General features: G+C 33.2%; 2 protein-coding genes across 3 annotated transcripts; one reads left to right on the top strand and one right to left on the bottom strand.

Moving 5' to 3' along the window:
• Window positions 1-1,137: 1,137 nt before the first annotated feature.
• LOC105762752 (uncharacterized) lies at window positions 1,138-4,416 on the top strand. Of its 2 annotated transcripts, none has more exons than XM_012580635.2 (8): window positions 1,138-1,391; window positions 1,491-1,542; window positions 1,856-2,126; window positions 2,232-2,293; window positions 2,753-2,951; window positions 3,055-3,151; window positions 3,652-3,734; window positions 4,160-4,416. In XM_012580635.2, exons 2-8 carry the CDS (start codon window positions 1,495-1,497, stop codon window positions 4,165-4,167), a joined length of 768 nt encoding a protein of 255 aa, XP_012436089.1. In that variant the 5' UTR covers window positions 1,138-1,391; window positions 1,491-1,494; the 3' UTR covers window positions 4,168-4,416. The 2 variants fall into 2 exon arrangements, with proteins under 2 accessions (XP_012436089.1, XP_012436088.1); XM_012580634.2 differs by having other exon boundaries at window positions 1,140-1,391; window positions 1,491-1,551.
• Window positions 4,417-4,744: 328 nt separating this feature from the next.
• On the bottom strand, window positions 4,745-11,245 carry LOC105762751 (fatty acid amide hydrolase). Its single transcript, XM_012580633.2, has 20 exons — window positions 10,944-11,245; window positions 10,720-10,829; window positions 10,537-10,597; window positions 10,139-10,329; window positions 9,931-10,060; window positions 9,727-9,804; window positions 9,483-9,630; window positions 9,206-9,318; window positions 9,041-9,116; window positions 8,789-8,860; window positions 8,539-8,590; window positions 8,266-8,346; window positions 8,103-8,186; window positions 7,905-8,008; window positions 7,658-7,750; window positions 6,572-6,640; window positions 6,119-6,183; window positions 5,797-5,858; window positions 5,069-5,164; window positions 4,745-4,972 (listed from the first exon to the last, which is right to left on the bottom strand). The coding sequence occupies exons 1-20, from the start codon at window positions 11,020-11,022 to the stop codon at window positions 4,910-4,912; spliced, it is 1,827 nt and encodes a 608-aa protein (XP_012436087.1). The 5' UTR covers window positions 11,023-11,245; the 3' UTR covers window positions 4,745-4,909.
• Window positions 11,246-12,819: the final 1,574 nt, after the last annotated feature.

Below are 12,819 nucleotides of genomic sequence, written 5' to 3'. Positions count from 1 at the left end.
TTAATATTTTCATACAACAGAAATTAATATCTTTAAAAATATAAAATTATTAAAAATATTAAAATATTTATTAAAATTTTATATTATATTATTATTATGATATCATTAGTTAATCTAAATAATTATCACTCTCTCGATGATTTTGACAATTGATGTTGATTTATTAAAACATTTATTCTAACTCAAAACAACTTCTTTCCGTTAGAATAATGTTTTTTTATAAAAAATTATATCAAAATTTAATTAAAATAATTAATTATTAATTATTTGAACTAACTCATAACATTATAAAATTATAGAAATTAAATTATGTTAAAATTAAAATTAAAATTAAAATTTAAACATAATAGAATGACCAAAAACGAAATATAACTATTTTTATAAGGTGAAAAGGAAAAGAAGATCAGTGTCACCTTTTAACAAACAAATTTTTTGAATAGTTTAATGATATTAAATTACACGGATTAATTAATACTAGAAATATTATTACACGGTATGCATGTGAAAATTATAGATTTAAAATATAAATGTGTTTAAAATAGCATACAATAAATAATAAAACGTATGGTTTAAAATTAATTAATCATAATAGCATATGAAATATGTATTATATTAAAATAAAAATTAAATTAAATTATGAGTAAAACGACATTTAAACACATAAACACATTAAATAAATAATACTAAATGCACTACAATTAAAATAAAGATTTAGTGAGTGGTTAATTAAAGGCTTTTCTAATGCTATTGGTACGGGTTTAAATCATACCATATTTATATTTTTATTAGTTTTTAGAGTGAAAATTTTAAATTCCTCTAATAATATTACTTTTTTAATTTAAGATTTTATTAATCCAATTAACGTGGGTTCAAATCTCACTATATGCATATTTTAATTGTTTTTGTTAAAATGAAAAACTAAAATATTGAATGGTGTAATTTATTTTAGTTATGAAAGAGTATTTCTTAATTTTATTAATCGGATTGATAACTGATCGAGGGTGATATTAATCTAGTAAAAGCCTTAATAAATAATATAAAAATTATAAAAATATAAGAATTTGGCACGTGTGAAGAAGGAATGCCTTTTACGTACAGTAAATAGATATTTTACAGTTGCAGTAGAAGACGTTGGGGGCGACTGAGGAAACGGAAACAAAAACGTTATACAATTTTCAGTTGTGTCTTCACTGAGTTGCGTAATTTTCACTTTCTTCCTTCTTTTCCTATATCTTTAATCTTCAAAACATGCCCTTTTTCCTCTTTTTTTTCGGGTCTTTCCCACTCTCTCTTCTCTTGCAAAGCTTTTGATTTGGATAAATTTCCTTTCGCTCCAAGCTTCGGTTCCACTCAACAACAAGAGCGCTATCCTTCGCCGACTTGGTTTAAATGTTAGAACCTTGTTTGATTCCACTTTCGTAACTCATTGTTCCCTTCAAAGTATATATATTTTCCTTTGATTACTAATTAGGTTTCTTTTTCTTTCTAAGATTAATGGATTTCAGCAATGAATCAAGGGTGTTGCATCGCTGTTCTGCTCAAGTACTTGATGTTTGTTTCTTTTACTTTTATTACTAGCTTTACTTTTGATGTCCCTTTTCACTGTTCAATTTTCTATGGATAGCTATTCAACGCTTTGAATTGTGATCCGTTATCAATTGTTTTACCTTTTTTTTTGGGGGGGGGGGGGAGGTGTTAACAATTATTTTAGTGTGTAACAAAGGACTTTAAAGAGTACTGGAGATGAAAGTTTTCTGTCAAGTTATCATGGCTGATGTGCTGGTGTTGTTTTAATGTCATTTATTTTCCTTGAATTGAATTGAATTAGATATTCATCGTTTAAGGTTTTGCGCAGATCGGAAATCTTCTCCTTCTATCATTGTGGCATCTCGTACATTCTATTATCAGCATATGCAACTTTACATTGGATATTGCTAATGTGCTTGAAAGCTATCTTATCTCTTCGGGACTGCTGGGTAGATACAAATCCCTCCATATAGCCAAGCTCCGCTATCTGGCTATTGTGATAGAAAGCGAAGAAGCTTATCAAACTTCAAAAATTATCGAGCTTTTGCAATGGCTGGAAGCTGTTGGTGTCAAACATGTTTGCCTTTATGATAAGGAAGGTAGGAGTTCCGGTTTCTCATTGTCGCTAGGTTCATTAGGTGAATGATATACCCGCGGTTTTTATGTTTATGCAATAGTGTTGTTGTAACATTCTGTTGTTCTAGGAATACTGAAGAAATCAAAGGACTTCATCTTGGAAAACTTGGATGGTGCAATATGGTTTCAGGTACTATCTCTCTGCATAAGGTTGAACCACTCTTTTATGTAGTTTACCATGACTTATTAACATCGTTTACTTGATATAAATTAACCAAATTGCTGATCAGTTGCCAAGACAAACTTCCATGTTTTGTAACAGCAGATTGATCTTTGATACTCAAGGGTTCTTTATGATACCAAGCAGCCAAAAAGTTGTGGTTATGTTACTAATGTCAACTTCACGCACAATCTTGAACCTCCTATAAAAGCTTGATGCATATTTGTAACATTTGTATTGGTCTCATTGTTGACTGCTTTTATACTCTTGCACTCCTAGGTTTCTTTCCGAAAAATTTACAGCCTAGAGCTATTCCTTATACCTTTTGTTTGCTTGGCTCCAAACTGGTGTGAAGCTATTGATTACTATTTTGATGTGATGTTACTAAAGGTACTAAGCTACTGGCAACCTTCCATATATGCTATGCAGGATGCTCATGAAAATAATGTGCTATTAGACCAACAACATATGACTCTGGAGTTTGTGTCATTTTCTGATGGGAAAGAAGCAGTTGCCAAAGCAGCCAATGTACTTTTTATGAAGTACTCAAAATCAGGTGTGACTGACCAAAATCAGAAAGAGAAAATTTTCACTGAATCTCAAATGAGCGAGGCACTCAAAACCGTTGGTTTGTTTCTTTTGTCTGATCAAGTTGGTGAACTTTAGGTGTTATTACCAGTTCTTTTTACTATTTGTTAATTTAACTTTTGGAACTTCATCTTTTCTGTTAGGGAGCGGAGGGCCAGAACCGGATCTTTTATTAGTATATGGACCTGCCAGGTGTCACTTAGGTTTCCCTGCCTGGAGGATTAAATACACTGAGATTGTGTAAGTATTCTCTTAACGTAAATTCTTTGGGACTTGGAATAATGGAAACTACCATTGGTTTTTTCTTCTTCATCAATGATGCTTAGAATGGGATTCTGTCTAATGAAAGACTGAAACATTCTAAATGGTCTTTCTTGCAATTTATCAATGTGTTTTATAAAAGAAAAAAATGAATAAATGTAGATCCGGTGGTTGTGTATTCCTCTTTCTGTTTTATGTTTGAAGGGAAAAAGTAAAGATTACCATTGAGGAAATACATAAAAGCTCAATTAGTTAATTTTTGCTTCGAGATTTTTAAGGAATTGGTTTTATCGTGCATGATCAGGCATCTGGAAGTATTCTTAAACCTATTTTAGTCTTAGCTTGAGTGCTGCTGTGGTGTTTGCATAGGTTCTAGCGTGTTAAGAGATATAGTTAGCCATTTTAGAACTTTAGACCTTTTTTTTCCACAAATAAATCTGCTCCCTTATGCCTAATTGTAATCTGTTCTTTTTAAACAGACATATGGGTCCCTTGAAGTCCATGAATTATGGGTCACTAATTAAGGCTATTTACAAATTCACAATGGTGCGACAAAACTACGGTAAGTTTTCCTTTGACTTACACTATAAGTTATAGTAACCTAACAAAAAGGGTCAAAGGAAAAATAATGAATGGAAATGTTTTCAATAGAAGATAAAGAACCAAACTGATATATATGAAATGGTGTCCCAAACTAGAGTTACTATAATTTATGCAATCTTTTTCTTTCAATTTTTGAAGCTCCAAGTTTGCTTCTGTCTTTGTTCTAACACAGTCAATTCTAAACCAAGCCTAAGTTCCATGTGTTTTTATCTATATAACTTAGCCATTCAAGATCTCCATCTGAGGAAAAAATCTTCTTGTCATGTGAGACTGGCATGAGGTTCTTGCTAATGTTTTATTATCATTATTTGGTAGAATTGAGCGTGTTGTGGAAATGACAATTGCATTTTGGTGAAACTGATCTAGGGTTTCATGTTTCAACAGGTAAATGAAGTGCTGAATTAAGAGGTCATTTTCCTGGACAAGTCATGTTATAGATAATGTATATGCGAGCTTCAAGTTTGCCCAGTAATATGGAAACCTTGTTCGCTGATAAATTTCTAGATGCAATCAAACATGTATTAAAACATATTTATAGTTGTTAATTAGAAAATTAACCCTTTTATTGTAAACAGACGGCCAAGTCAAGTGATTAAAAACAGGGTTCTAGTTTTAATGATTATATATGTAAGTATTTGATATACTTATAGAGCACTTTTAGTAGTAAATTTGTAAACATCAATTGGAAACGTAATTACAGTAGGCAATGGCTATGAAAGTAAGCTCTAGAATATCAAGGGTGGTAAATAACAGCATAGCAGAGAAAAAGCCTGCATCACTATCCGAGCTCAATTCTCTGTTTCCGGACACCGTCAGTGAATCTATACTCTCTAGTCTGTAATTATATAGATGAAGTATTTTGATATTGACATACGAAAAGGTAACTATTTGCTTCCTAGCAATCCGTTCCATGTAGCTTCAAGTAAAAGTACATGGGGTGGTAAAACTGAAGTCAATAACAGCAGGTAGTTTATAGAAAACAATGTAGATGAATCAAATAGATAATCGGTTTATTTCTAGTATGGTTTGTCGAAATGATAGCAGATATCAAATAAGCAAACAATGTTACATGATGCATCATCATAGGTGATATAAACATAGGGATCTGCAATAAATCGTAGTCCATGAATGCTTTTACTTGGTCTTTAAGATGTCATGGAATGAAGCAGGCTTCCTTCTGGATTCAGCACAAAGTTCCTGGAAACACGAGACGATTGCCTTATATTTAGTTATACAAACTCGAATATAAAGTTGAGAGCGTTATCTTTCAAGGAATATGAACTTTGTTTGTACCTCAATTGCAGAAGCCAAACGTAGAATTGTAGCTTCACCCCATGGACGGCCTATTAGTTGTAAACCTATTGGAAGTCCTTGTTTGTCATGACCAACCTGGAATCGACAAAAGAAATAAGAAAATGAGCCAAGAATAGTGATGGTTTCACTACAACAACAGTTTAGGTATTCTTATGGCAAAACATGATAAAATCGACCCGGTTTAGGTTTGGAGGTCCAGCTGGAAAACAAAATTTAATAAGTTTGACAAAAATACAACCAAAGTTTGACCTTGACTCAACTAGTTTTTGTCCTCTTTCCCCCTTTCTTTTGGCAAATATCATTCTTGACATTTCCGTTTTCCCGATCAAAGTCTAAGCTGTTATGCAACAAGGCATAACCAAATCCAACAAAATATTAGATCAATTTTCGACTCTCAAGTAAAAAGGCAGCGCTCTTTCAAATTCAAGAGGCAAGACCTTTTTCAATCATTCGCTCAAGAAAAAGCGATGGAAATCACTCCAATGTTTCCAGGATCCTTGACTCAAAAGTGTCAAATTGAGTAAAGTTCAAGTAAGATGTTCAAATTCTTAGCACCAAAGCTGTAGGAAAAACAGAGGTTCCTGTAAGTATATCAAACTGGTCTGCTCCATTACAGAAATAGTAGATTTGAGTTTTGACCCTTTCTCCTGTCAATTGTTAAATTTAATGCTATACCATTACGGAGAAAAGAAATGCATATCACTTACAGGGACAGTAATGGCAGGAAGACCAAGAAGATTAGCAGCAAGAATGAACCGCATGAGATAACCTATAACAAAGTGAACCACGTATCAGAAAACAGTAGTCTATACGATACAAAGAGTAAGCCATATGTCACTCTGTATGATGATATGAATTAAATTGTTCGGACTCAGATCTGAATATCAGATATATGTCCAACACCGGTTTCTAAGTTTTTTTATGTATTTGGAGGATCATCTATCCATTCCCTAGTCTGGGTATGCTTGAGATATGGGTGTCAGATATGGGTTTTCTAAGAAAAGAGTTGAAGCAAAATAGATGACAAACCTGAAACCTGCATGTTCGATTCTCCATTTTCCAGAGCACTAGGTGGTATTTTTGGTGCTGTCATGCTGTTGCAAAAAAAAAAAAAAAAAGTCATTTAGTGAAAGGATTACTGAAAGATATTCTCATATGCAAATAATTCAGGAATAAGAATTAGTTCTTAAGCAGCAGAGTTTGAGCAGAGTTCCTTCAGCGTGCAGAAAGAATGGTATCTGGTAGTTTTGCAAGTTACACCATTTCCCTTTTTCTAATGACTTGGTACATCCTCCCACCCTAACACTATAACTTACCCAAGAATGGGCATGTTTAGTCAAACAGAATAATTGTTTAAAGGCTAAACTCTTCAAAGAAGAGGCTTGAATCAGTTCAATACCAGAAGTCGTTGCAAATGATGATGACAGATGAGCCCACTGATAAGAATTTCATCAAAATAGTTAAACGATTAAGTTTACATACCCAGTTGTCGGGGTCACTATGACATCAACCTTCTTGAAGATCTCCAGGTGATGGTGCATTATCCTTCGCCTGAAAGGCTGAAACAAGTAAGGCCAAGTAGGAAGTAACAAATGCATTCAAGTTTTAAGTCAGTGAGGGGGGCGGAGAGGGGGAAAAGCGTTCATCAAATGTGGGTTTAAGATGATAGAAGTGTGAACTCTCAAAGAATGTGCCCAATACACTGCCCTTTCTTTTCTTCTCTTTCTTTTAATTAAACTTCCAATTCAAGTAAAGACAACATTGTCAATTATTATCAGATTCAAATCCAAGATTTCAGTGCAATGTTGCTCCTTATCTCCCTGACATCTTCAGCATTCTATGGTTAAAAAAACCAGACCAGTGGTAAAACTAGTCGAACCAATACTGGTCGGTTTGATCAAAACCATTTTTAAATATTCAAAAAATAAATTTAAAGTTTAAGAAATAAGAAATACAGCAAAAAATTGATAAGGATATGTTTTTGACTTAGTGGTAAGGTTTTTAATATAAATCTAAGAAGGTTCAAATCTCATCATTGTTAAAAAAAAAAAACCTATAGAAAGCAAATACTAATCTTTTACCGGTTTGAAAAAATCAGCTATATGCACTATATTTTCCAGACAAACCTCCAGTTCCCAGTCTGACCAGCCAGTTTGGCCCAGTTTTTTTTTTTCCTCGTTGTATCCTTCTTTTGGTTGACTATGCCATCACCCTTACTTTTGTTCCCTTCCCTTCTCTTCATTTTACTTTTTAAAAAAAAATAGAATTCACAGTTCGATACTAAGAACTCAACATTCTATCATCCAGCAAGCTATGGCAGATCTTTCAATAGCATATTTAAATGGAAACCAGATTACAAATAAAAGACATTATTTGCCAACAAAAGCAAAGCTCTTTCCCCTTTAAGGATCATAAATGTTGAGGATTCATTATGTGTTGAATCTTCTTTTTTCTTCTTTCTTTTGTGTGTGTGTAATTTTGAGATGCTTGCTGGTTGCAAATAGCTACTATAGATCCCAAGATCAAGCAACAGAGTTGTAAATCATACTATTGTCATTTTTGCCTTACCTAAGACACTGGGCAGCAACATAGTCTGATGCAGTGAATGTTCGAAAAAGTGCCATACAAGTGCGAGTATCATAATTCAATTTCACACCTTTCCTACAAAATTTAGAAGGAAATTAGGCCGTATCTGTCTAAACTAATAAAGCATTGAAGATAGGGAACTACAATAATACTTTTATACTTACAATTATTAGTGTTAATAAATCCGCAGTTTTAATTAGGCTAAATATTCTAAAGCAAAGAAGCTTACCCATCCTCTATATCAGGATTTAGCGAGCGTATCGATTCAGATCCAATTGAAACAAGATGAGCTATACGCATCTCATGTAGTTCTGGTATTACTATCTCTATTGTCTTGAAACATAACAACATCAGTAGTAAAACATGAGTATGTCAAATGATGAAGAAAATGGGAAAAGACAGCAAACAAAAATGGTAACCAACTTACCTTACATCCATGGCTTTTTGACAGAAGGTTGAGAACATCTTCACAGACGTCAGAGATATCAGTTGAATGCACATCATTAAACCACTGCAGGGGAAAACTGCACACTGAGAAACATTTATTACAAGAAATAACACTACTTGAATTCAATCTACTTCCAGTTTACCTCTGTATACTTCCCCAGTTGCAATGATCCCAAAATGTTAACATTCTCAAGTGATGACAAAATAGGCAAACAAGGGGGAGACTACAAAATACATTACAACAATGATTATTAATAGATGCAATGAAAATGCAAGGCTGACTAGCTTAACTCAACTAGTAACTTAAAAAGAAATTTACGGTTCCATAACATGGAATAGGAAAGATGGAATTAAGAAACAGTAATTCAGTAGAGGTAATATTTTTGGACAACTACTACTAAGGCTGTCGAGGTTACCGGTTTCAAACTGATTCTGTCCTCAGGACTGGAACCCAAAATAGCTGCATACCTGGAAAAGGCCTCAGCACACTTAGCAATATTATGAAAACACCAGTTTACCAATATTTTCCAAGTTCCACCACTATCAAAAAGTTTAGCTGCTCAGTTTACCAACAATCCAGAATTTGCATGGTCTAACTGCTTAGAGATTACATCAATTTGTTACCACAGCAACTGTAAAATCTATTGACAAGCACCAGGTTCTTACACTAGTATGACATCTTCCACTGTTGATGCTATTGGTCCAGCAATTTCCACAGTCCCAGATCCACATAATGATCTACGCAGATAAATCATTGCAAAAACAATAAATTTAGTCCTGGAGGTTTTAAAAAAGGCTTGCTTGAGCATTATAAAATTTTGGTTAACAATTTCCATGATAACCAACAATGAAGTATTCTTATGCTTTCAATAAAATATAAATCAGTAAGTTGTTATGCAGCCTAGAAGAAGAGCTTACCCTCCCATGTTTGTCCTTCCATAAGTTGTTTTCAAGCCCACTACACCACAAAGGGATGAAGGAATGCGAATAGAACCTGCCTTTTTTATTCAGTTAACCAGTTGAATATCAGTATATGGTAAATGAAATAAAAAAGATTCAAACTAAGGTAATAATTTTTCCAACCTCCACCATCTGTTCCTAGGGCAGCAGAACATAGTCCAGAAGCTACAATTGCTGCTGGGCCAGAGGAGGATCCACCTGTATATCTTTCATGTGCATAAGGGTTTCTGGTTGTTCTGTACCTCAATACATTGACAAGTATAAATATGAGATAACTTCTAGAAATTTGTGTGGAATAATAGCCAAAAAAAGGTAAATACGAATAACTGCCGATAGAAACATTACTGAAGTAACATATGCAAGTGTGCATCTTTATACATCTGGAAAACAAAAAATTTACCCATAATTTGGATTGTTTCCAGTTGTGCCCATGCCAAATTCATGCATATTGGCCTTCCCAATAAGAATCACACCACAGCTCCGCAATCTTGAGACAGAAACTGCATCCTTCTCAACAGATCTAACCTCATGCATCCATGTTGATGCACCTGTAATTAAAAAGAAAATCTAATCTGTCTTTCCTGCCACTAAAAAACATTTCTAGGAAAATTTATTTTGAGAAAATAAATGCTGAGCTTATTTACCCTTAGTTGGATGAGGATAGCAGTCTATGTCATCCTTGATTGCCATGAAAATTCCATCCAAGATTGACAATGGATTTCCTGCATGACTCACAGCAACAGTTCCTCTTTAGAGATTTGAATTTACAAGATTTCTGCAGATAGGAACCCTAGAGTAACCATAATATGTGGATGAAAAAGCTTCGTGAACAGATAATGCTGAAATACCTTCCTTAAACCTTTGTGTTGAAGCTGCTGCTTGCTTCCTGATATCCTCAGCATCAAATGATATCAATAATGGTGTTGGGGCCTTATGATATTTACACCCCTCAACAAGTGTGATGATTTGTTCTGCTATCTATACACCAAAAGGAGAGAATCTTCATTGTAACTGATTTAGAGCAAAAAAAACTCTCTAGCATTTCATATGAATTACCTTAGAAGGTGTCACAAGTTTTGATCGATAAGCATAAGCAAAGTCACGAATCTTCCAGTACCGGAACGATGGAAGTGTATCTCCACTCCAGCAACTAGCAGGATCATAATGAGGAAGACACTTAAGGGCTGATTCAACTCTATCAGTTGGTTTCCCTTCTTCATCCACAATGACAACAGAAGGTTCTGCTTCTGGTTTGATATCACACAAACAGTCAGCTAGGTTTCTAACTAACCAATGACACATGGGAAAATGCACAACTATCGACAAACTACTCAACAGCTAGAATCAATATTCATGGCTTGAAACATGGTACACTTTTCATCAAAGGAACAAAAGTTTCTTACAAAAACAATCAAACAAGAAAAAGAAGGTTAAAAAGGGGTGATAAACTAAACCTTGAGGAGGAAATTCAGGTTTAAACATGGGTTTTTCTGGTATCTCAGTGTTCTGCAACATCTGCAAATACCAAAAATCAAAATCATCATTAAAATTTTCTTAAGAATACCCGTATTTTAAACTGAGTAATAACTAGTAAGGATATTAAAGCCGAAGAAAGAGAGCGACACAAAACAACGAACCTCAACCATGTTATTCTCCTTTTTCATGAAAGATATGATCAAAGAACCTATAATTGGAATTTCAATTATCCTCACAAACAACTTCAGTATCGATCCCGTCAAATGAGGAGCTGCACCCCAATCGATCCAAATCCAAAATAAGAGAACAAAAAAGTTTATCAAATTCCAAGTCAAAGGGTCGGATTGTATCACATTTCCCATATATAGTTAATAAAAATTGATACCTTGGATTGTTTCTTTCTCGTATTTAACGGTCGACAAGTCCAGTTCCTTGGCCGGAACCATTACCCGCTTCTTCCCCATCGTTGGTAATGAGTGTTTTAGTGGATTTTTCTTCTCGTGAATTTATGAATCTGGGAGTTGGGGTTATGTGATGGTAAGTGTTCAACAAAAGGAAGTGAGTTAGTCACTCTGATAGAGGAAGTGGTTGGTACCCATTGTTACGTAAAAGCTGCTTTGCTATGGTGGGGAGCGTGAATTGGTCCTTCATATTTTGTGGTCCAAATCTATAGAACTACACCTAGAAATTGGCTACTTCTGCTTAGCTTTATGAAGGGATAACAACGTGTTTTAAATATGTAGTTAGAAATGAGTAGATGGGAGCACGTGAGTCGTGACTTGAGGATACAAAACAAAACTTCATTTGGAATCATCCGTCTCAATTTTTAATTGAATGCAAGCTTATTTATACCTTTAATTACAAATTACATAATTTATATTTTTTAAAAATATTAATTATTATAAAAAATTATTATCATGACAAAAAAGTTATTAAATAAATAAAAAATAAAAATAAAATTATCATATATTATGTTAGTCTATAAAAGAAATTGATAATACAATTACTACTAGAAATAATAAGAAAAGTAAACATCATATGTATTTTTATCTTATTGTTCTAATGTTCCATATTTGTTGGGTTATCCTTAATTAATATTTAACATCTCATTTTCATCAAATGTTTATCATTGATCGAGTTCATCACCACCATCATCTGAATCTGTATCATTAAGATTATTAACATCTCTTTCTTTCAAATACTCTTCGAAATATGAATCATTCAAAATCTACTTATCAATGAAGCTATGAAGTTTACAACATGCAAGTACAATCTAACATTGTTTATTTAAGCTATACTAAGGTGATATTGTTAATATGAGGAATATTTTTTTAGAACAACAAATGTCCTCTCAATCACGTTTCGAAGTCTTGAATGTCTCAAATTAAAGAGTTCATGAGTCATCTTTGGTTCTTGTGTCTAGCTCCATTTTCTCAAATCGTATCATAATTCCCACAATATGGTGTAAGAAAACTTTTTGTATTTGAATAATTAACATCTACCATATAATATTTGGATTCTCTAACACCCCAAAATTTTAAATAGTTGTCTGGTAAATTTTGTTAATAGTTAAGCCTTTGTATTTGTGGCTAAGTGTTTTGTTTATATGATTGAGGTCAAGGGTTTGAACCTTATTTTTTTAAAAGTTTTGCTATTCTAATTTGATTTAATATTTATCCTTAAACTATTCATTTAAGTTTAATTCTGTGTGAATTTATGTCAAGAATAAGATTGTTGGTTCAATAGTTAAGCTTTTGTATTTTCTTTGGTCATGTGTTTGAGTCTCAGTGCATGCGTTAAGAAATATTTTTGCTAACAGTCAGAATTTTAGTTATTGGTTTTAATTAGAAAAAAATCTAGTTAACGTTCCTTCTTCTTTTTACTTTTACTTTTTCTTATTTCTTCTTCATTTTCTTCGTTTTTCTTTTTCTTTACTTTCGATTTACTTTGATAATTTTGCTACCGGGTCTAACTGAGGGTTTACGTTGTTCGTTGCGTCGATTGGAAGGTGATTGAGTAAGTTTTTGCTATTATCTCCTTCTATTTTCGTAAAGTTTCGTTGTTCTTCATTCGTGTGTTAGAAATTGGGTTTTTCTATTGTTTCACTTGAATTCTCTGTTAAACGATTATTTGGCTTTCTTTTTATGTGTAGATATTGAAGGTAGTAATTCCCAACACGTTAATTTGAGTAATCTCTAGTGATTCGATGATAAGTGTTGGTTTCGTTTGAAGGATTTGTGTCGAAACTTTTGACATAGTTA

The sequence above is a fragment of the Gossypium raimondii genome, chromosome 12, assembly GCF_025698545.1.
Source record: "Gossypium raimondii isolate GPD5lz chromosome 12, ASM2569854v1, whole genome shotgun sequence".
In the NCBI taxonomy this organism is placed as follows: domain Eukaryota; kingdom Viridiplantae; phylum Streptophyta; class Magnoliopsida; order Malvales; family Malvaceae; genus Gossypium; species Gossypium raimondii.
This window is presented reverse-complemented; position numbering and strand designations above follow the sequence as displayed.

Excerpts from the sequence above, each read along its gene's own strand:
- LOC105762751 (XM_012580633.2), bottom strand. The coding sequence starts at position 11,022 with ATGGGGAAGAAGCGGGTAATGGTTCCGGCCAAGGAACTGGACTTGTCG. Across the intron at positions 9,319-9,482 it reads GGAAACAATCCAAATTATGG|AACAACCAGAAACCCTTATG; the intron begins GTAAATTTTTTG and ends ATTGAGGTACAG. Across the intron at positions 8,861-9,040 it reads GGAAGGACAAACATGGGAGG|ATCATTATGTGGATCTGGGA; the intron begins GTAAGCTCTTCT and ends TTATCTGCGTAG.
- LOC105762752 (XM_012580634.2), top strand. The coding sequence starts at position 1,495 with ATGGATTTCAGCAATGAATCAAGGGTGTTGCATCGCTGTTCTGCTCAA. Across the intron at positions 1,552-1,855 it reads GTTCTGCTCAAGTACTTGAT|ATCGGAAATCTTCTCCTTCT; the intron begins GTTTGTTTCTTT and ends GGTTTTGCGCAG. Across the intron at positions 2,127-2,231 it reads TTGCCTTTATGATAAGGAAG|GAATACTGAAGAAATCAAAG; the intron begins GTAGGAGTTCCG and ends CTGTTGTTCTAG.